General features: G+C 41.1%; 1 protein-coding gene across 5 annotated transcripts in view; it reads right to left on the bottom strand.

Moving 5' to 3' along the window:
• The window catches only part of PAPLN (papilin, proteoglycan like sulfated glycoprotein), a 58,817-nt gene that overhangs the window by 22,405 nt on the left and 13,007 nt on the right, over nucleotides 1-23,405 (bottom strand). For 3 of the 5 annotated variants that reach the window (XM_048305860.1, XM_048305862.1, XM_048305864.1), the window contains exons 1-8: nucleotides 18,664-18,904; nucleotides 13,023-13,085; nucleotides 4,220-4,335; nucleotides 2,716-2,776; nucleotides 2,318-2,420; nucleotides 1,311-1,441; nucleotides 855-978; nucleotides 56-136 (exon numbers count right to left, since the gene is read on the bottom strand). In XM_048305860.1, the coding sequence (XP_048161817.1) occupies nucleotides 56-136; nucleotides 855-978; nucleotides 1,311-1,441; nucleotides 2,318-2,420; nucleotides 2,716-2,776; nucleotides 4,220-4,335; nucleotides 13,023-13,085; nucleotides 18,664-18,789 (805 nt within the window). In that variant the 5' untranslated portion in view covers nucleotides 18,790-18,904. Of the gene's footprint in view, nucleotides 1-55; nucleotides 137-854; nucleotides 979-1,310; nucleotides 1,442-2,317; nucleotides 2,421-2,715; nucleotides 2,777-4,219; nucleotides 4,336-13,022; nucleotides 13,086-18,663; nucleotides 18,905-23,405 lie in introns of those variants that run through there. The other 2 variants (XM_048305863.1, XM_048305865.1) reach the window with 1 other exon arrangement.

Here is a 23,405-nt window from a genome sequence, read left to right as displayed (position 1 = left end):
GCATAATGGCTGGAATCCAAATGGACTGACACACAGATTCTGACATCAATCATACCTAGGAAGTTCCTGCTGGGCATAACCTCCTTAATTTGGATGCTTGTGGCTCCCATAGGGATAATAAAGATTTGATTGTAACCTGAAAAAAAAGGGGGATTATTCACTATCTGACTGTGGATGGCACACAGCACCCTTCTGTGCCAAAGATGCTCATGGTTTCATTGGTGCCTGAACAACTAGATGAGCTTTTTGTTGGTGACATGAAGCATTTCCATTGTCACTTTAACTGCATGCTGAATAGCCTCAGCCTACATTATCCACAGATCAGTCCATGTGTAAAAAACTCCAATGACACCTCAGAAAAGTCTGGTTTCTACATTTTAAAATCTTTGGAATTTCAGCAAGAATCATATTGGAGTTCAACATAGAGACATGTGACCACAAGTGCAGTTGACATCTTTAATTTTTTCAAAATTGGCCAAATGCAGAAGATGCAGTCCCATTTCTAGCCCTGTATGTGTCCTGGTAGGGCTATCAAGACACTGGACAGCCTCACAAAGGCGGTGTATGGTGATGTCATTATGGTGCATTTATAGCTGGAGAGGGAGCAGGGAAAGACACCAGCATCACAGCAAGTACTTCAGTATGGACACAGATTAAGGAAGCGATTCCCAGGATAAAGCCAACAGTACCTTTTCTGATGTTAAGGTCACACACCATACACATATTTCAAGTGAACATCCAAGCATGCCTATAACAATCGCATGAGCAGGTGTCCCCACCAGCCCTTGTAGCAGTTGATTTTTGGTTTAACTCTCTCCTTCTCACCTGCCCAAACTACCTAGGATCATCTGTACCTTTGGGGAGGCTGGCCACATCAAAAGTGCCCTTCACACCATAGCAGGTGCTGCCATCTCCTCCACACTGCAGGCACTTGTCCTCCTTCTTGGCAGATTCCAGCATATTATCACAGCCAACAGCCTGTCAGAGCACAGGAGCATTAATAGGAATAAACTGTAATGACAGAGGAAAAAAAACAGGCCAAATGCTGAACACATCTATTGAGAAAGCCTAAATCTAGGGAGCCTGGAAAGCCAGGATAGGGCAGAGGAGTTGACAGAGAAACAACAAAGCTGAAATCTGCTATTTCACATCCAGAGCCAGATAAATGCTGTCCACATGCTCCTCAGCACCTTGAAACTGAACGATTCACCTTTTCTGATGCTATTATGTAAGGTCAAGTACAACAAAGGGCGGCAACAGAAAGATTGACAGACCCAGTGATGAATGAAGGAAGTAACAAGATGACTAACCTGACAAACTCCCGCTACACAGATATCTCGCTTGCCAGGTTCACAGGTAGTCCCATCTACCACTGCTTCCTTGTGCCTGTAGTAGAAGTTTTCTCCCTTGGGAATACAGTTTAACTCACACTTATTAGGTGCTGGCAGGAGAGAAAAAAGAAACACTATATAATAGTTTGATACTGCACCAGGAGCCTAGTTCTAGATCACAGGAGCAGAGACAGAGGGGTGGACTGATTCTAAGTGGCAGATATTGAACGAATTTCTGAGTCACAAACTGCTGGAGGCTGGAAAAATACCCTGGTAAAGCCTCACTGTATGCATATATTTCCTCAGGGGACATTGGTCTAAGTGGATATTTGGTTATTCTTTAGTAGCATTGCTCTTCTACTCCCTTGGAGTACAGGGCTTTCAAGAGTCAGAACAAGTGTTGATACAGAATTGTTATTTTAACAATCAACAAAAAACCCTTTAAATCCATCTTTAAATCCCTTATAATTTGCTAACCAACTCTGAATGATACCATATCAAAGCTCAGAGCAAGGACCCCTGGTTCCCACACCTGCCTTCTGAGCTGGTTCCTCAAGAAAGCATGGGCCGATTGAAGAGATGTCACATTTTCTGAAGCACTCATTAATTATATACATTTGCTTCTCTTGTTCCCTGCTAATGTTCTTTTGCCAATATTGGAAAATACAGCAGAACTTCTGCTCCTCTAATACTTCAGAACCTAGCTGCAATCAATTCCAGATTTCCTTGAGCAATGTTTCTGAAGGAGTGGCTGTTACAAGAGACAAGTATGTATTGCTGCAATGCTGTCTCTTGGCCCATGCATCCAGTGTCTTCAGGACAGCAATGCTTTGCAGCTGGCAAAAGGATTTTTTCCATGCCAACTCCTGCCCCCCACTCCCACTAAGGAAGTACCCTGCAGGGATACTACAGTAAAAACATTAGTCACTTCAAAACATACTGTTGATAGGTATCAATGAAGTGTAACCCCACATGTTTATCATTACCTCCATAATATGGAAGCCACTTATATTTCTTGCCTTGGAATTCTGTCCCATCAAACTCTGCACACTGCTCTGCCCGGAAATCCCGGGAGCCTTCCGGGCAGTTCTGTTTGGAAGAGAAAATGTTTGCATTGGACTGTTATAAAAAAGGAGGAAAATAAAATGTACAATAAAAATTTGGGGTTTATTCTTATTCCTCCCATTTAAATTGGGGCATAATTTAGTGTACTTTTGAAGGGGTACTGTTAATGAACTACATCCACCAGTGACATCAGAGAAACAGGAACTAATGATCACATCTTCTTTCTGATGTTTGTGTGGGGAAACATCAGAAATAAGAATGATGTTTGTGTGGGGAAAAGAAGCAACAGGCAAGAAAACCCAAAACCAGAGCACTATACCTGAACATTACATGACCGATAGCTTCGTGATGGTCCAACACAACTGGAAGGACCTTCTGTCCTGGAAGACAGAGAAAATACATGGAGCTCTCTGAAGAATACACAAGCAAAAAGTCATCTCATGGCAGACGTTACAAATCACCTTCACACCAAGCATATCACCCTCACAGAATTCCCTGAAACGGCAAAATAACCAAAATGCACTTCTTCACCACTAAAGCAAGCTGGCATTTTCTAGTGGTATTTTATGCTATGGTTCATGTTCTGGCATGAATGAGACACACACCATGAACAACTGCAGTACATCTCTTCAGGGCCATGTTTCGACTAAATAATGGAAGCTGAGATTTTAGTCCACTGTCCACCAGCAAAGGGTCGAGGTGTCCATACAAGAAAGAGAAACATGTTATGAGCAGCAGGAAGATAGTGGCCAATTCAGAATATCTTTGTGCATCATCTATCTTGATTTTTTTGTGCACAATAGGCCCCTTACTAGGAAGAGCTAAACATGCCTTTGGAAAGTGTGCAACACCCTTATTCCCAAATATTTCAAATATTTCAAATGCAAATCCTTGCCTCTAAGTCCAGTACTTAAGAGAAGTAAAGGAAGCAGAAAGAAAATGATCCTAGCTGAGAATTATGGAGAGTAACAATTATGAAGGAAATTGATCTAAAAAGTCAATCAATGCCTAACACCTCAGTGTTCCTAAAATGGAGAGACAGACCTCCAGAGATTCTGGCAAGTATAAACCATAATGGGCAGCCTTCAAAAGAGACCTTTCTTTATTCTGTGTGGGAAGCAGCAGTGCTTAATAACTCTGGCTTCTTCTATTACAAAACCTCCTCTCATTTCTCCAAATAGCAAGAGGCTTTTTTTTCAGGATATTATTGAGAGTCTGGCTTTTTTTTCCTCCTTTGCTTTGTTTTCACCCACAACAGGATCTCTAAGGTCCATCATTCCTAACAGGTGCAGTACCAGTCATCATCCTCATTAGGATGCAGCTAACCCAGCTGCAAATGAGGTGGCACAGTGCTAACGCTGCTTGAGCCAAATTCACTCTTCCGTTTCTTCCGGGGCAATTTACCATCCTGGGAATCATAAACCTGAGGAAACCTCAGCACTGTCACCACCTCTCAGGAGAGAAACCAACTGCTCTGGTCTGTTCTCCATCTCCCTCAAGGCTTGCCACACTAGACCTGATTGAACAGCTGCTACCATGCCGATCCCCTGATTGCACAGCCTCAAATCTCACACAGAAACTGCTGTGCTCTATCAAAGGAGCCAAGCAAGCATGTGTTGAAGAGGGCACTACTCAAAACAGCAGTGACAAGACTGAAACTGAGGTTCATCTCAAAGTGGACTCATTCCCCTGGGATCAAACACTAAGTCTTTTTTTTTCTGGATGTATATTGGAACATATCTGCAGGAGCTCAGTAACAGTACAACACATTTAAAGAAAAGAAAGAAAAGAAAGAAAAGAAAGAAAAGGAGGGTAGCCCTCACCTTTGGGAATAGCAGCGCCGTTGCCGAAAGCTGACTCCACCGCCGCAGCTCCGACTGCATTTGCCCCATTCACCCCAGCTCCCCCAGACATCAAACTGCCGTTTCATCCGGTGGCCCTGTAAATAAAAAACCCCACAGACATAGAAAAAAGACATGGCAATGCAGGAAAAAAGAAAAAAAAAAGGGAAATGAAGCAGAGATCCTATGTGTTCTCTTGCAAAAAGGCTGTCTTGCTGTTCTGTATTCCTAACATGAAAAGTAGCACAGAGTAATACATCAGAAAGACCAGGCCTCTAGTATCTAGGAATATTAGCTCCCTGAAGCCATATAGCACATCCAGCTTCATAATCTCCCTTAACTGCTACTGTTTGTCTATTCATAGAATCTCAGCACTTTTGAATAATGATCTAAGAGGATAACATCTTCCTCTCAGCAAGGCAGCAAAGGCAAATCATTACTTCAGGGACTACGAGCACTGTCACTGCACACCAGATCAATAGAGCCACTTAAACCCAAATCCTTGGCTCTAAGTCCACTACTTAAGAGAAGTAAAGGAAGCAGAAAGAAAAGCCCCAGCACAAACTTTTTACTGCAACAGAATTCCATATATGGACCTTTTTTCCCCTTACCCAACTGTATCCAGTGATGATGTCAAGGTCTGGGCCATCATTAGCTACAGCCTTAATTAATCTTGTATTTAGAAAGTTGGATACCGACATTAAGAGAAATAACCATAATACAAACAAAAATTTACAAGTGTGATGGAACCAACCAAAATACATTGTCTTAGAAATATAAAAATATCATATTTTCAGGGGAAAAAGGCCTACTGCAGCTGATGGGATCCACATACAGCAGGGCATGTGTGGTTAGTGGGAAGAATGGCAATATCCTAAGGAAAAAATTTATATTTGCAAGATGCAGCAGGATTAATTCTGCTTGAAAAAAGAAAGTAGGTGCAGGGTTACATGGTGAGTGACACTGTAAAAACAGGGTTTGCTGTGCAGCTGCACCTGTAGGGCAGTTTATGTATACAATTGTACAGCTGAGAAGGCAGTGCATGCCATTTGGGCACTGAGACATTTGTGGTAGTGAAGTGTGGGCAGGCAGAGAAAAAAAAGGTAAAAAATTATTGTGATGTGATCTAATTAGCCTCCACACACAAACATCCAAGTCTCTGCTAGAAATAGGAGCTAGTCTAATAAATCATCCAGTGAGTCCATCTCAGGCAAGATGCATGGGTTAACCCTCCCTTGTCATTTGGACAGGTTTTATAATTTTACACACACACTCCCTGCCTTACTGTATGTCCAAGTTACAGTCTTGTTTCTTTACTTCACCCTCTTTTAAGGAATAATTCCCTGCTTTTGGCAGAGCAACTGTCAGAAATATTAGCCAATCATATTTATGCATTTACTACCAAATTACCCACAACGATCTAGCTGCAGAGTCACCCCAAACTATTACCTATATTCCTCTAATGTGAAACACTTTCTTCCTAGCCCAGCTACTTACTTTCCTTCACACAAGTTCTGTGCAATTTTTTCTAATACTTCTGGTTCAGACTAACTCTGTGTTCGCCCCGTTCATTCAATGGCACTACCCAGGTTACAGCCACTTCTACATACCTCCTCTTGGCCAAGTCAACATCTCCCTGACCCTGTGCCAAACCCTTTCCCATTCTTTCATTCCAGATACTGAGCTCACTGTTTGTCTTCCGCATTCTCATTTGCCTTTCTGGGCATAATCCCAGCAATAGAGTTTTAGCTTTCAGCAAGGTTTTTTCAGCAATCTTATTTTCCCAAGTTTTGCTTTCAGACACCTAATTCCTCCCCCTGTAATCCCTCCTCCCTTACCCTCAAAAGAATAAAATATGCCACCACTGTTTCTTGGCAGTCTTATTCCTCTGTATCAACTGACTGATTTAGGAGCAGTATTAGCTCACCCTGGAAACAAGGGACCTTTCAGTCAGCATAAGGGAGAAGGAAACATGTAGATAAAAATCCAAAGGAGGAGCATTTGAAAGTCAGATTACTGGAAGGCAATTAGGATAGAAAACCCTTCCTTGACACACACACACACCACCCTGATAAATATTCCAATATGTCTCCTACAGAACCAGCATTATTTATTCCTTCTATAGAGAGTAAAATCTGCAGGGACTCTTTGTTGTAAGGCTTATGCATCCACAGAATGCAGGAACAATCATTTTTCTCAGTATCACTCCATTTATGTACACCCCGAAAGGAACATCAGATAAAAGAATCCTCCCAAAGCTGTACAGTGCCAGAGAAACATTTTAATAGGGGCCCAACTCACATATTTGCAAATCTGTGTATGGTCCTCATTACTTCAGTAACTGCACACATGTACAGGCAAATATAAAGCTGCATATTTATAATAAATAATAAATATATTATTACATAACCTTATAACAGGATATTTTTAGATGCTATCAGCCAGTTTCTGTTCCAAAAGCCTCTTTCTGCTTTCTTCAGACTCTGGAATGCTTTTATCTCATGTCAGCCAGGACAACTGAATTCCATTTCCTCATGGATTTCAGAATGAAAAATCTACAATCTTCATCACTGTTACAAATTCATTTGGTTCCATTCTTCCCTTGCTTCAGCCTAACATGCATACAAGAATGTAGTTTCTTTATCTGCATTAAATATATATTTTATTGTTTCAAGAGAAATAAGAAAATGCATACAACCATCTTCCCTGACTTCTAAAAACACACGAAAGAGCAGTCAGTTAATGCCCAACTGCTCTGTCCAGCTTTATGGCCAGTTAAGACACCAGCAATGCGTCCTTTCTGGGAATATTGATATTGCCCATGACTCTGGCACTGCATGCTCTCAGGGCTCATTTGCATACAGGCTGCTGTGGTATAGAAGTTTAGAAGGCCAGGGATTTCATTTTTATGAACACTGCATTGCTTTCATCAGTTCCTAGACAGACAAACTGCTGATGTAGTTGCAGCATCTGCTGTTACCAGGCCAACTGTATCTGATATCATCAGCACATAAAAAGCTACGCCTCTGAGTCATTAGACCTCCAGACCTCATCTACAAAGACAATCCCAGTATGCATCACATGCAAACAAAAGAATTCTGGAAAAATGTCTTAGATAGCTTATTATATACCATTCAATGCTTATTTTTGTGTATGAAACATGCACTGGAAGAGAAGCTATGAATGGGACTTGACTCAGAAAGACAGAAAATGCTGTCACTATGTAGGAACAGTTTAAAAGGGGCCCTTGAAAAACTTTCCAGTCACTTTGATGAGATGGATAGGAAACTATGCATGGGAAGAGGACTGTGCTTCCCAGACAAATGCATTGCAGGCATGCAGTGATCCACAAAGTTCATATCACCAACTGTGGACAAGTGATTCAGTGGGAATAATTTCCTAGTGCCTTGTTGCAACTCAAATACTAGCAAGCTATCAAAGCAAATATCAATTTACTATCCAGTCCCAAGTGAGCAGTGAAGTTCTGCAGTCACACGTCCAGACAACCTACATCTCAGGCAAATTCTTACCTTTGCTCCTTGGGCACCTTTCAGGACTCAGAGATAGTCAACCTGAATTATTTTGTGATTTTTTTTTTTGGTGCTGCTTTTCCAGACTGACGAGCAGCAACAAAACATCCTGTTACACCACTCCAACAGTCGCTTCTCAAAGCACTTGGTTACTTATAACCACGCCATGCCCAAGAGGTTTCGGACAAGGCCACTGCAACCTTTAGCCCAGCAGGCTGCATAACTTTGGCCCACTGAGATGCAACTAAAGCATCATTTTGGACACCGAAACGTTGTTACTGTGACTTCTGGGGCAGCTTCACATGCTTGCTAGGTTCCACTGGGGTCAGATACAAATCTCAGTGCTGCCAGGGAGAACGTGGCGGGAAATAGAGGCTGACGACAAGGCCCTGTACAGCTGTTACCCACAGAAAACAGATATTGTTCACAATGATAAAATGAGTAGTATGCTGTTACAGTTATATTATGTAGTGTTTCCACGGCTTAAAACTACAGTCAAAACCAGACTCTCTCTCTTTAACCTTAGTATTTTTGAAATAACACTGCATCATTTTATTTAATAAATATCTACTTTCTGGTGTTTATCATTTCTGAAATATGGTTAATATTTATTTTGACACACCCTGAACCATAGCCTAATTTAGGAAACATGTAGGAAAGAAGGGTGAAAACCAACATTACAAAAGAAAACTATCACCACTATCACTTCTGTAATGGTTTCATTGCCAAAGTCTTGGCAAGTAAGAAGTCTCCAGTGAAAAAATGCAGCTTTGCTAACTTTGAATAAAAAGTGCTTAGGGAAAAGTTAATTGCTGAGAGAAAAGTTAATAACAGAAAGGGAAAACGAAAGAAAATTGTCAAGGTGCCCCAAAGGTTGGCTGCTCTCTTTTGGCTAGGGGCCAGTAGTGGGATGCTCTCCCAGGATAGCACTGCAAGACAGGGAGCAGCACAAGCCAGGGCACAGCCCCAGCCCTAGGAATTGGGCACCTCCACCTGAAACCAGGCTGGGAGATGGGAATGCAGGTGGGCCTGGCTCATCAGGGTCCATGGCTGGCCAGGTAGAGTTGTGCAGATCCTCACTGCAGCATCACTGGGGCAGGAGCCAGCAGCCCCAGGAGGCTACGAGGGGGTCCTGGGCAATGGGCTGGGTGTGGAGAGTCCAGTCAGGGCCAGTAAAGCCTAGTAGTGTCCTCAGGGCCCTAACAAAAACAACCCACATGGAGCGTATTCTTAGACCATGTGCTCTTTGGGATATGAACCATTTCCTTCTCCTTTCTATATCCAGAAGAACTACCCAGTACTACAGTGATGACCACCTCTAATATATTTCCACATAGCTAAGCTCTGCACATGTGGTATCCAACCCTCAAACTTAATTGAAAGGGAGCTGAAATATTCAGTATATCTTACGTGTTTATAATTTAGATATCTGCTGCTATGCCAATATGCATTTTCAAGATGACTCCATCTGCAACCGGCTAGGATTTTAGCCAAAAATGCTACCAAAAATAAGCTAATTAATCCAAACCACATCAGCAAAGCATTTTTTTATAATTCTGTCTTAACCATTGATCTTGGCTCAGACACAGCAGGCCTGCAAAGAGCTTTGAAGGTGAATAATGCCAAGTATCATTTTTATGAATAATGAATAAGCAATCAAAGAATTGTATTTGAGTAAAACTAGAAAAACAAGAATGAAAGTGAAAAAGATGGTGTCAGCAGGAAGTGAAATACAAAGTGGTGCAGAAGAACTGAGTATCTTATTAAGACAAGCTGCTTTACGAAGACAAGGAAAAAAAATCCAGTCTTCATGAGTTTTAATGGCTTGTGGTTTACACTCACTATGTACATTTCCTTTCATCCTCCTCTCACCCTAGCCATGGCTCATTAGCATATCCCCTCTAACAAATCCAGTAAAATCCAGCAGTTCCCTGACATCTTAATTTTCTCAAAACACTTCAGATTCTCCCTACACCATTGAACCCGATCCCTCATGATTCACAGCTCTTTTCCATGTTCCCTGTTCAACTCTTCAACACTCCTCACTGTGCTACCTCTCTTTGGGCTGTCCCACCCTAAAGCTGGCTTCTTCCACACCCACTGATTTCCTGTCAGCTGGGCAGGATATGGTGCATGGCTGGTGCACTGCACAGGCCGGGGTGTGCTGCCCTACAGAACTGTGCTGGCTTGCTGGGCAGCAGGCAGAGCAGGAACCAGTGACTTTTCAGAAGTGGAAAGACTTCCACAAACTCTGGGTGGCCTGGAGATGATGAGAGAATTTAAAGAACTCTGAAAAGATACAGCCATTGCAGAGAAGTGAAATTAATTCTTGGAATCCTTGTGGAAGAAATGGAGCACATTCAGAAAATTCTACAAAGAGGATGATTGTAAGTTAACTTTATGACCCCAAACTTGTTTGGAAAAGTGGACAAAACACACAGTATGAAGTCACCAGAAGTTGTTTATCCAAGGGGCCTAACAGGAACTCAAGGTTGAAATGGATAAACTGTTAATACTAGCAGACAACCCTCTCAGCTAAATCCACTTCAACATGTGATTATTGGAAAGTGGAAAATCTGACACCAGTTTACAAAATGATCCCAGGGGAACCCATAGAACTGTACATTCACAGAGCGTAAAACTGACGTCAGCTGATAAATTAATAGAACTTATAACAAAGAACAGAACTAGCAGGCACCTGCATAAATACAGGATGTTTGGGAAAAAGTCAATAGGGCTTTTAAAGGCAAATCCTTCTAAGCATATTGCAGTTCTTCAATTCACAAACATGTCAACAAGGGTAACATGCCAGATACACTCAGATTTCCAATGAACTTTCAAAACAATCCTTCAAATAAAGCTTTGAAGAAGTTAAGTAGTCAGAAGGACAGCTCTTCAATGGATAATGAGCAGGTGGCCCAAAGACAAAAGCAGGAGTAAAATCTTCCTCCACTGCAAGAACTGACATTAGCAGCAGAATTCCATAAGGAGCCTGAATGCCTCAACACATTTATTAGTTGTGCCAAAACCACTGAAGTAATGAAAGCAGATGATAAGGGTAATATACAAGGTAATAAAGGACAACAGAAACCCAGAGACATACTGCAAAGAACTATGGAAAAACATAGTATAAGTGATTTATCACTAAAATGACAGTGGAGATTTCATGTAGGCAACTTAAGTGATGCACAGGAGAAAACACAAATCCTATCCCAAATTGCTATTATTTATTAATTATTAATTAACATTAATAAATCACTACATGGGAGTTGATATTTAGCTCTCAAGAGTAGGATCTTGGTGTTATGGCTTCAAGGAGGCATTGACCAAATTCAGGGAAGAGAAAGCGACATCTCAAGCTCAAAGGGTTCATAAACTGGAAGTGTATTGGGGGAAACTGTACTTGCCTATCTTTTAATGTTTTTTTCTAGACACATTTTGTGACATAGCTGGAGAGAGGATACAGGGCAAAATAAAGTGGTCCTACCCGGTACAATTAGTCTTGTGCATGTTTTCTACCTTTCCCTCCATAGGAATATTAGTAAAATCTCCTCTTTCTCTGTCCTCACAGTAATTTATACTGTTTCTGTAGGACCTTAACTTTGATGTCCTCATGCACCTTCTGCCCTTTGTGTCAAACCTGGTTAAGGCATCTAAAAGTTTATTCAATAGATTAACACCTTAAACAATAACAATGTTGATTTATTTACAATAAATTGAAATCCAGCATTTCAACCTAGAAATGCAGATCCATAGAAAGAAATGGTGTTCAGAGGAAATGTATTTGAGTATGAATTTCAGCCAAGCCTCAAGCCAGCCTTCACTTTAGCACACTGGCAGTACAATCTAGGATCAAATGTAAGTATTGGACATGATCTAATGCCTAAAGATCATAAAAGGTGAAACAGGCACTGCTTTTTCAGAGCTGTCCCATCTGGGGGAGTTCAGGGAGCCCCACTATTCTTTTGGTGCCCAGCTTGATCTAGTACAAACCTGAGTTCCATCACTACAATCAGTCCTGACATTTCCAGCTCTTGCAAGTGGACCATCTCTTGCTATGGTTCAGCCTGATTGCATTAGCATCTGGTAAGGAATGGCCCACATGAAACAAACACCATTTCTCACTTCTCTACTAGAAACAAAATGGAGAATTACTACAGCAGAGTGCCTCAGTACTGCTGGATCTTCCTGCTTCCTCATGATTTGGACAGATCCAGAATGTCAGGGAAACTGAACTTAAGTGGTGGCCAAGCAAAAGCTTCTCCTTTCATTCAGCACGGCTTCAAAAGGAACTATTGATTGCATGCAGGGGGTGGAGTCTAATGCTACAGAGAAATGTCAGCCTTCATAGTCTCAGGGTATTTCAGACATATCCCTTCTAAAAAAATCACCAAAATCTCCAAATTGGAGATAGGCAGGTGAACAGATGAACAGAATATAATATATTCCATTTCTGTTTCTTTTAACATACAGTATGATTTTTTTATTAGATGTGAGATAGCTAACACTCATTTAAGCATATTTCCATCTGTAAGAGAAAATACGGCAACTAACTCTGCTTGATTTCTGATCTCTCATCCCTTATCTTCAAAGGTGGCCTAGAAAGCAAAACACTTACTCCAAGTGATAATTGCCTCTTTCTTCCCTGCACTCTCTGTTCCTTTACACCTAACAAACATGTAATATCTTCCTTTGCTAACACTTCCACTCTACTCTGCAGGTCATCTTTTACCTTAGATGTCCAAAGTTTAACTTCAAGTCAGGGAAAAACTGTTCTCAAGCTGCATTTACTTCAGAAAGATCCTGCTTCTTACTCAGAAAGGAAGAGGAATCTCAGTTCTTAATAGCTGCATTCTTTTTCTGATAATATCAGATTGGCTTAACATAAAGTAACCTCTCCCAGTAAAGCTAAACCACATGGCTAATACTTCTAAGTCCAAAGAAAAGAGAAAAACGAGCTAACCAAAAATCCATTCTCTTTATTTCAAGTGATAGCTCTCTCTAGCTTTGAAGCAGGGGACAGCAATTACTGCTTTGCAGATAACATCCCTGGAACTAAAGGCACTACCAGAATTCTATTATTTAATTGCCATGTTAGACTTTTCATAAGATGTACCACAATAGGCCTGATGACTTGAACCTATTAGCTCTTTCAGAAATACTTTCTACAAAGCACTTGAATTACAGATGTTCACAATTCTTAACAGAAGTATCTTTCATTTCTTGTAACAGTGTTCAGAAGAGCATTTACTTACTGAAAATGCAGAAGGTGACATCGTTGTTAGCATGAGCAGAAGGAATAAGTTCTTCATCTCTGCCTGTGGGAACAGAAAAATTACTCATCAGGATTGCTTGCTTCTTTGCTGCTAGTGGAAAAGCTACCATACCATGCAGTAAAAATGGAGGTGGAAGTAAAATAAAAGGGAGAGAAGAAAAGCAGTTTTATCACTACACTCCCTGGATAGATGAAGGCATCTGCAAAGACTGAAATTACCCTGCACAGAAAGCCAGGATATAATTACTGAGAGTAAATATTTCCCTGAACTTTCCTCTGGTATTATGAGAACACCATCCCCAGGCACAGTGGAAGGTGCATGCTGTTGCATGTCTGCCCTCCCACTCCTTTATGTATACACCTGATAAAACACTTGAAGATTGCAATGACTTCAACCAACCCAGGGTAAAAAATTCCACAATTAACATTTCTGTACCCTACATTCATCTTGTGTGGTTGTGCTTGTTTAAAATCCAACAATGCATCATGGACAGCCATAGCTAGATTTCACCATGAGTAGTTATATCCCCTTTGCAGAGCTAGAGAGGAGATCAGGTCATGTAGGCTGGTAAGGCAGAATACAACTGTTCTTAAATTTGGGGCATTATGGGACCACAATATTTTGCTGGTACTCCCTGTTTCTACTTAATCTTTCCTCTTTTGAGTTGCAGCCCACACCAACCACCATTCACCAGTGTTCACAGCTGTGCAGGGACACTTCAGCCACTACAGACTGACTCTTTCTCATCACCATTTCTCATGGTCCTGTGACCAGTTAAGCCCAGGAAAAAAAAAAAAAAAGAGATGGACTGGATATCTCTAGCACAGTATTATCTAGTTTGAGATTCTTTCTAACTTGGAAAGGAAAGGTAAAAGGAGAAATTTTCCTTTCACAGCACACAGAAGCATCAAGGAAGAAATGTTTATTTCATCAGTCCTTGTAACATCTGTTTTAATATTAAAACTTCATATATAGCTCCTTTAGCCTGGCCTATTAAATCCAGATAAAATACAGAATGTGTATCACTATTAACAATTATAACATTGAAAGAAAATGACATCACAACCAAGAAATAACCAAAATGAAACTTACTCCATCTGGTATTTGAGTATTTCAGGTTACTTTATGATGGGCAGCCATTTTTCTTACAGTCCTAGGCCTCAATGAACAGATCTTACTACAACTCTCCAAGTCCATATATACCATGGATTTTAACTCTCCCAACATTCAGCATGCTGAGAATAAAAAGCTTGTTCCTAAAGACTTTCTCTTTCAGATGTAAAAGCTACTAAAAAAGTTCAGTTGCATCAAATTCTGTGTGCAAATTAGCAATGAACAGGGGAAACAGAATTGGGAAAACAAGCACAGATAAACTTCTCTCCCTAAATACTGAGTGCCAATCATAAGATTCATAAGAAAATGAAAATATAGGAGCTTTTTATATAAAAAGACTTTCATTAATTTCAGTTAATCATTTTTAGGAAACTGAGGGAAGACTATGTACCCTCTATCACCCACATGTGCTACTACTCTTCCTATTCAAATCAAAGAAGAAACAACCTGGGGATACCCTCCAGAAGAGGTAAAGAATGCTCTCTGTACTGTAGAGGCTAGAGGCCAATGACCAAATCAGGCTGGATCTGTGTCACACCCTACCAAGCGTCATATCCTTTCTCAGGGGAAGCACAGGCAAGAAGAGATCCTTTTGCTACAAGATCCACACACACAAACAGCCAGGTTCTCCTGAATGACATTATAATGTGCCCACAGCACTAGCAAAAGGCATTGTGAAAGCAGCATCTTCCTTGAATGGTGTTGGTATCAGAGGTAAATATTTGAGATCAGCTCCTGTTCCTACTACTCAGAGGAAAAAGAAAAATCTCCTCCCCAGCTCTCCTCTCTCACATATTCCATTTCCAGGCACCTCTCAGGTCCACGGATATGACCTTGAAAATCTAAACCTTGTTCTGCTGCTAATGAACTGTCTGCTAGCTATTTCTAGCATCTGAACCAAGAGGCAGGCAGGAGCTGGGACCAAACCACACAAGGCTTCTGGAGAAGAGGCTACAGGAGCACGTCACTGGGGCTCCCATTCCCCAGGTAGTTAGTATCTTGGACGTTTTTAGCCAGTTAGGACAAAAAGATTCTCTGAGTAGACAACCATAGTCAGAATCCAATGTATGGGGCAACGCTGTGCATCAAAGCAGCAAGAGGTTATAGCTCTGGTGCTTGCTTGTACTTTTGTGCCATTGCACTTGCATGGAGATTGCTATCATATGTCCCAAATTTAGCATTAAAATGTTTAGACCATCCAGCCCTATTAAACTAGTCAAGAGATTCCAGGAAGCATCATCAGAAGGAAGAACAGGGCTGTCTGTATCCTATGAAAATCCCCACTGGAAAACAAATATTGTATTTGATTATCTGAACATCAACAAACTTGTTATTTTAAAATCCTCCTCAGATGTAGAATTCAGCATTGATTCCTTTCACCTTAGTTTCAACCACAACAGATGGGACTGAAGAATCTGTCTGAAACCTTAAAAAAAGGGTCAAGTTCTGTTTCTGGATTTAATGGCCTTTTAACTCCTTGTAGGACCTGGGGTTCAGCAGCACATGTTTATTCTGCTTGTTTGCCATTCTTCTCACTGCAGGCTGGACATGCGGGGGGAAGAAATGAAAAGGACAGTGTTTTACTGTGCTTTCACTTGTAACAACAGCAGCTGCTGCTCCCTGAACCTCCTGCCCATCTCCAGTTTTCTTCAACCCTCCCCAGCTTCCTTTTCCCACTGTGTGCTAGAACAGCATCTCCACCCCTCCTCCACCCAGAAACAGCAGCAGGGCCTGAGGGGAAATGGTGACTTTATGCTCAAGCTATGGAACAGCTGCTGGAAAGCTCACAAGGAGGAATTCCTGCCATAGTGCTAAAATATGAAGTTATCTCAGGGAGAGGGTTTATGAGTTTACAAGTAAGGAGCAACCAGAATCTTTAACCAAAAATAGAAGTATGCCCAGCTGAAATCTCTGCTCATACACCAGAAGAGATTCAAATTGTCTAGACAGTCACATCTGGCATTAACTGCTCATGTGAGATGAATAAAAGACTTAAAAAGTGAGGAGTGGTTCCAGCCATCTGTGAGCTTGGTCAGAAAGAACTGCCTTCAGAGTTCAGCTCTGGACTGTTTTCTATAAAAGATGCTGACCCAAGCTTCTCCAAACACTGAAGAAGTTCAAACTGGAATCTAACTTTAGCAACTTGGGAACCTTCTATTCCAAAACAGGAGGGTGGGAGGGTGAAAGGACTACAGAGGGCATAGCTGCAATTTCCTAACTGAACAGAACACAAGAACTCCACTACCACTGGAAACTGGGATAAGCACCCTTATTTTCAGGGCTTGACGCTGAACCCACTTAGGAAAGAAGTTTTTGCCTTTATAAACAGAAGTTCTAGAAAATGGGCAGACTTGGACACTTCTCTATAGTGGAGCCAGCAGTGAGCTGCTGTAAAAATATTTTATTTAGTTAGAAACTCTTGTCCAGGTCCCGGCAGACTTAGCAAGATCAGTCAAATCTTCATGGAGACCAGGAGTATGTTTTAGAATCAAGGATAGTTTTAATGACTCCTATGTTTACTTCACGTGTGTAAACCCTGCCTCCCAATGCACAAATAAGATTGCTTACTTAAACTTGGCCACTTTTCCAAACAACCTCTTAACATCCATGTCCCTGGGGAAACAAGACCTACGTTGCCTGTATATATATATATGAAAAAACAACTTTGAATCAGTTGTCTAATTTCAGGGTCTCAAAAGCAATAAAGTTACTTTTTGAGGTAAAAGATACTGGACCAGGATGAAGAGATGTGTTGAACTTTTAATCCATTTAGATGATGAGTTTTTCTTTTCAACAGGAAGGAAATCCAAACTTAAAAGTAATGTTATGAATAACTCAGCCTTGTGTAAGCAAGAACTTAAGCTGTTTAGGCACTACAGAATCAGATCACAAAGTCAGAATAAAACAAGTTTCATGAGTTCCATTACTTACACATTTATCAGGTTTTCTCTATTCTTTTTGAAAATAATTGGACAGCCAGTGTTATGTGGTTCTTTTCTGTTTAGCACAAAAGGCAGACCAGCCTTCTTTGGCCTGTGAACCACATTTCTAAATCATCTTTGGCCAAAGACACATATCACAGGTGTGGGTCAGGGATTGTTCTAGGAGTGGTTCATAGGCAGAAGACCCCTTCAGGGTTCCACTTGCCTAATCTAGATGAGATTTATCTGGACATGCAGGGAAAGTGGCAAAGCCACCCAGCATTACTGACTTTGGCAGGTCCTTAGAAGCCATTTCATCTCCCTGATGGGAATTTGAATTACCCAGTATGGCTCTATCATTCCCTTTGAAGTAACCCTGACACAGAAAGCTGCCTTTGCATGCACAGCTTGTGAGATACAGGTTGGCCATCCTGGCAATAAATATTTACCTGTTGCAATATCAACAGAAATGGCTTATTGTAAAGTTTAGCACATCCAGCACTAAAGCAAATGTTGCCACAGGGATCCTACTACTCACACCTTTTCAGAAATTCCTTCCCTTTCCTCCACTCCCCTTTAACAGATCAGATCTCACTTTGATGTTTTATTTTTAGAAGTTTGGTTGAAGGAGGTGGGAAGCCAGAAAGGATGATGATATGTTGCCTGGTTATTCACTGACATAAATTTTTTGAGTCATTGACTCAGAGCAAAGTCTTTGAGCTTTTACATTCACTACATTTTCTAAAGACATTATGATTTTTTCTTTGCTTTAAAAAACATCCAGCATATCTTTGTTCCAGCGTGCTTTTGTTTGTCTTGACAACTGAGAAGCACCTTTTAAGTTTTTGCTGGAAGAATTAAAAAGGGAAAACATACCCGCACAGAAAGAAGCTGAGATGAAGATTGGGACAGAAAGGGGCTCTATGGAGCAGGGATCAAGGACAGGGAAAAACCTCCCTTTGCTTAGGATGTGAGCTGAGTGGGGACAGCAGAAGGATGACATCATACAGCCTAGAGGAACCAGGAAACAAATCACCACTTTAAGCAGATGATATCACATTCAAGATACTTAACATGCCTGTTTTCTTCCCCAACCACAGTAAGCCATCCTTTTTTGGACAATTTTTCAAAGAAGATCCTGGGCCTTATGTCCTTGGGTTGGGGCAGATAAGCTAAATAATGTCCATGTGCCCGTTAAAACAGAAGAATGCTGAATTGCCTTTGTCTTGACCATGCAATGAACCACATTCATAAAGAGCTGTTTGTATACAAAGCAAGGGGTAAATGTTTATAAATGAGTTTAAGCACAAGACTGGCTGAAAGGGCTTAATGGGAAAGGAGAGAAAATAAAGAAAGCACAAATTGTCTGAGCAGACATTTTACGGCAGTGTCTTTACCGTTGGTATCCAGATTTACTTATTCATTCTAAATACGTTAGAAGTTGAAGAATCCTCATCAAGAAAGTTATCCCAGTGAGATATACTTTCAGCCATGTTAGGCATATTATGACAGACAAACTTTCAGCTAGAATAACTTTAAAATTCACCTTGTTAAATGAAAAGAAAAAAAAAGTTAGAAAAACTTACTAACAAGCACAGCAGCAGAGCACCAGCTGGCTGGAGAACTGAGTAGTGGTAACACAGAAGCATCTTCAAGCCTGCTTTATCAATGCTTTTCAACTCAGCCTTCAGCCTGATTCCTAACAGGCACATTAATCTGCACTAGGCCATCACTTCACGTGGCTGACACAGACTGACAGTGTTTTCTACAGAGGACTTCTACAGCAAAGCAAGATTCAGCAACACCTGGGGAAGCCACAGCAGCCTCTGAATACTGAAATCACACAAAACAGTAGCTGAAAAATCATCAGGCTCAAGAGCAAGATCAGCACACAGATTCTAGTAAGGCCTCACACCATACCCTATCAGTGGGTGGGGAAGATGCAGACCTGCCTTATTCTTGCTCTCCAAAATCCACAATGATGTATCTCAGGCTTAGGGCAATGAAGCAGCGTCTTCCAAGCAAATCTAATCACTATGCCAGCCCTTTGCAGGAGCTAATAGAGTATTTCATGAGGGCAATTTTCTGTCTACCTATTAATATCAGCTCAGATTCAATTTTATGCAACTAGCCTCCCACTATTAGATTTGCAGCCAGAGATTTATTATAAGGAGTAAAGATAGGATTCTGCTTTCTATTTTGGTAGTCTCACTGTGCTTAGCTGTTAATTAAATCTGGGAGCATGTAGGGATAATGACAAGCACACAGACTGATTTAGACACTGCAAAAAGAAGCCACACACTGCCTATGGAAAATACATGACAAGGATATAATACCCCAAACACAAATTGAAGAGGAATGGCTAACAGTCTTTATATTATATTTATATCACAGCTTAAGCTTCATTTCTATGAGTTATTTAGCCTGACCTGAAATATTAACTGACACTGAGCACTGCTGCTGTTTATAAATAATAGAATGGATTGGGTTGGAAGGGACATTAAAGATCATTTAGTTCAATCCCCTGCCATGGGCAGGGACACCTTTCACTAGACCAGGTTGTTCAAAGCCCCATCTGACCCGGCCTTGAACACTTCCAGGGATGGGGCATTCCCAGTTTTTCTGGGAAATCTGTGCAGTGCCTCACAACTTTCTGAGTAAAGAATTTCCTCCTAATATCTAATCTAAATCTCCCCTCTTTTTGTTTAGCACCATTACCCCTTGTGCTATCACTATCTGCCAACATAAAACGTCACTCACCATCTTTTTTTAATTTCCTTTTAAATACCAAAAGGCAGCAATAAGGTGTCTCTGGAGCCTTCTCTTCTCCAGGCTGAGCAATCCCAGCTGTCTCAGCCTTTCTTCATAGAAGAGGTGCTCCAGCCCTCTGAACATCTTGTGGCCTCTTCTAGACTTGTTCCAGCAGGTCTGAGGACACCAGACCTGGACACAGTATTCCAGGTGGGGTCTCACAAGGGTAGAACAGGAGAATCCCCTCCCTTGCCCTGCTGGCCACGCTGCTTTGGGTGCAGCCCAGGATGTGGTTGGTTTTCTGGGCTATGAGCACATACTGTCAGTTCATGTCCAGCTTTACATCCATGAGAACTGCCAAGTCCTTCATATGGACCATGTCAGAAGCCTTACAGAATTCTAGGTAGATGACATCAGTCAGTCCTCCCTTGTCAACCACTGCAGTCACTCCACCACAGAAGGGCACCAGGCTAGGCAGGTAGGATTTGCTTTTAGTGAAGCATGCTGGCCTCTCTTGGATCCCCTCCTTGTCTTGTCCCCTCCTCTCCCACGTCTCCTAACATGCATCTTAGCATTGCTTCCAGGAGGATCTGCTCCACGATCTTCCCAGGCACAGAAGGGAGGCTCACAAGTCTTTAGTTCGCTGAGTCTTCCTTTCTTCTCTTTTTAAAAATAGGAAAAATGTTTCCCTTTTTCCAGTCACTGGGGAGTTTGCCTGACTGCCATGACTTTTCAAATATCATGGAGAGTGGCTTGTCAACCACATCAGTCAGTTCCCTCAGGACCTTGGGATGCATCTCATCAGGCCCCACAAACTTGTGCCTATTCTCTTTCCTGAGGTGGTCTCAAACCTGCTCTTCACTTACAGTGGGAGGGACTTCACTCTCCAACCCCTACCTAACCATGTTACCCAGCTGAGACTAATCCCTTACAATTCAAATTTTTGAGAATTCTTTAGGAAAATAAAGGATTAAAGGATTTTCATGCTAGAAGACGGCTTCAAATTTATTTGACTTCATTCCATCCTAAATATAAACATGTCAATTTCTGTGCTGTGCAATGGGTTAAAAAATAAAAATAAAAAACTAGAGTTATCTCAAGAGGAGATTTTAAAACAATGTAAATTTTTCTCTCTGCCTCTCTTTGCAAGATTTACATCTCTGTTCACTGAGAGGATGTTAGCACTACATTCAACAGTATGCTTGTAGTATATATGCAGAAGGAACACCTGTAAAACCTTTAAATAAATTTGCTTGGGGACTAATAATAGACAGGAAAACATGAGACTATTTACCCTGAACCTCATGTGGGTTTTGATTGCTGCTGCCTCTGCATTGTTTCTGGAACCTAAGATAGTTTATTTCATCTAAAGTTAACTCAGTCTTATATATATATATATATATGTGTGTGTGTGTGTGTAAACATGTCAAACACATGTTGTACAACATGTGTTGTACAACACCACACTTGTACAGGTACATCTCTTCCCTAAGGAAGCAACCCTACTGACTGTGATGCAGACACACCTTCAGTGGTATGGAAATTCCCCCAGAGAAGTCTGTGGGCTTACATTACTGTGCAAGGGAAAGATGAGTAACATGAGGTGAACTAAAAGAAACAAAAATGGAACAAAATCACAACCTAAACCAGAACTTTAGACTAACAAACTTAGGAGGGAGAATATGTGCTAGTGGAATTGGGGCTGCTGTCTCTAAGAATACTGGCCCTAGCATCTTTCATCTGTCACTAAAAATTAACTTCATAAAAAATGATCTGAGGAGGGTGTGATCACACTGCAGTGCCTGGAGAGCTCTCAAAGGAAGCACATGCTCAACGGTGTGATCACAGCAAAATGACAACGGTGTGATCTAAAAATAAATTGGTTCTTTGCTCTGAAGCTGGTTTCTCCCACAGATGCCCAAACCAGAGCCTCCAATTACTGCTTTAAGGGCTAGGCAGAAAAATAAACTATCTGTGGATGGCACTTGTTTTCTATACATCATGTCTGCATGTCAGGAAGGTGAGCTTGTTATTGTGTGAGAAAGCATAAACAAATGATTTGATCATAGGCTATGCATATGAGTAGACACCCACTCAAGTACTTCAACATAAAAATCCCTTCCCAAACGTCTAGCAGCCCTTATTATTCCTTGTCCAAGACAAGACTGGACCACAACAAATCGCAGTTCAGATCCAGGAGTGATAAAAAATGGGACTGTGAAGCTGTATCCAGCAGACTATCATTTTGAGAGAAATAAGTCCTTTTGACAAGTCCATCATACAATGGGCATAACTGCAAATGACTGTCCTGAATCCAAGCAGTCATCCGTCACTGCCTGGGCTCAGCAGCTATGCCAGGTACATTGTGGGGCTTACATCACTTTTGTATCATCCTTCCCACAGACCCAACAGCAAAGCAACCTGTTTCCTCTGGTGTTCACTGAGCATCAATATGCCACCAGGAAAACATCTTCCCCTTCACTCAGCTAAGGATGAGCCTATAATGCTAATTGTGAGGACTACTGTAATTGCATCCTGTGTATTCTAGGTTCTGTTCTCATGCAAAACAGCAGCTCCCATCCTCTTAAAAAAAACCTATTTGTTTGCTGTGTATTATAAGTCACTAGGCACATACATGAACGAATAAAATGGTAAACATTTTATTAACATTTAAGGTCCCCACAGAACAAAGAGAAAGCCTTCTGGTAGCCTAAGCTCAATCTGTCCTGAGGCACAGAACAGTATTTTGCCTGATTTACATTATATTCAGAAGAAGGGGTCCACAATCAAGATCAGAGGGGTGGGTTTTTTCTCCCAGGTTTCCTATTTTAACAGAACAAAAAGAATAAACTTTGCACCTTTGACTCAAAGTAGTACCAAGAAAGCCAGTTGCAACAACGTAACTGCTTTTCTGTTTCCTTTTAGCAAGTCTGGACACGGGCATTCTCCTAGACTCCAAAAGAATTTTGAGAGGCAATTAATCCCTGAAGCAGCTAGATTAGGTGAGATCTACCTGCATTCTCCTTTACCAAGCTGGTAAGCAGCTGGATCTGAGAGAGTCCATCCCAAAGCCTAAGTGAAGTGATCTGCATCAGAAGTTACTTACACTTACTGAACAGCAACATTTCAGATCATCCATTCTCTAAGTTCTTTACAGCACAGTGGTGGCTACTTTCCCTTAAAATTGAGACAATTTTGGTTTTTACCTAATATTCTTTTAAACATACGTACAGAAACCACCAAACAGAACTCTACATCCTTGCTTGAAAATCACCTCAAATCACTCATCACACACCTTCTATCAAATGCTACCTTCAGACTGTTTACTAGTGAACAGATTTGGATTAGACAAATGCTACAAAGACACTACCCCAAACCCAGCATTTCTGTGATGCCATCAAGCACTTACACTCATAGTGCACAATATTTCAAAACCAAACACCTTTAAGGTGTCAGGACACTTCACATTGTATAAGAATCTGAAAATAGGCCCGAAAAAGAAGTCTCAGTTATCTCACACTGGACAGAAAAAAAGCATCAAAACTTCCAGAGACAGCAAATTTGCTCTGTTTTAATT

The sequence above is a fragment of the Corvus hawaiiensis genome, chromosome 6, assembly GCF_020740725.1.
Source record: "Corvus hawaiiensis isolate bCorHaw1 chromosome 6, bCorHaw1.pri.cur, whole genome shotgun sequence".
NCBI lineage: Eukaryota > Metazoa > Chordata > Aves > Passeriformes > Corvidae > Corvus > Corvus hawaiiensis.
This window is presented reverse-complemented; position numbering and strand designations above follow the sequence as displayed.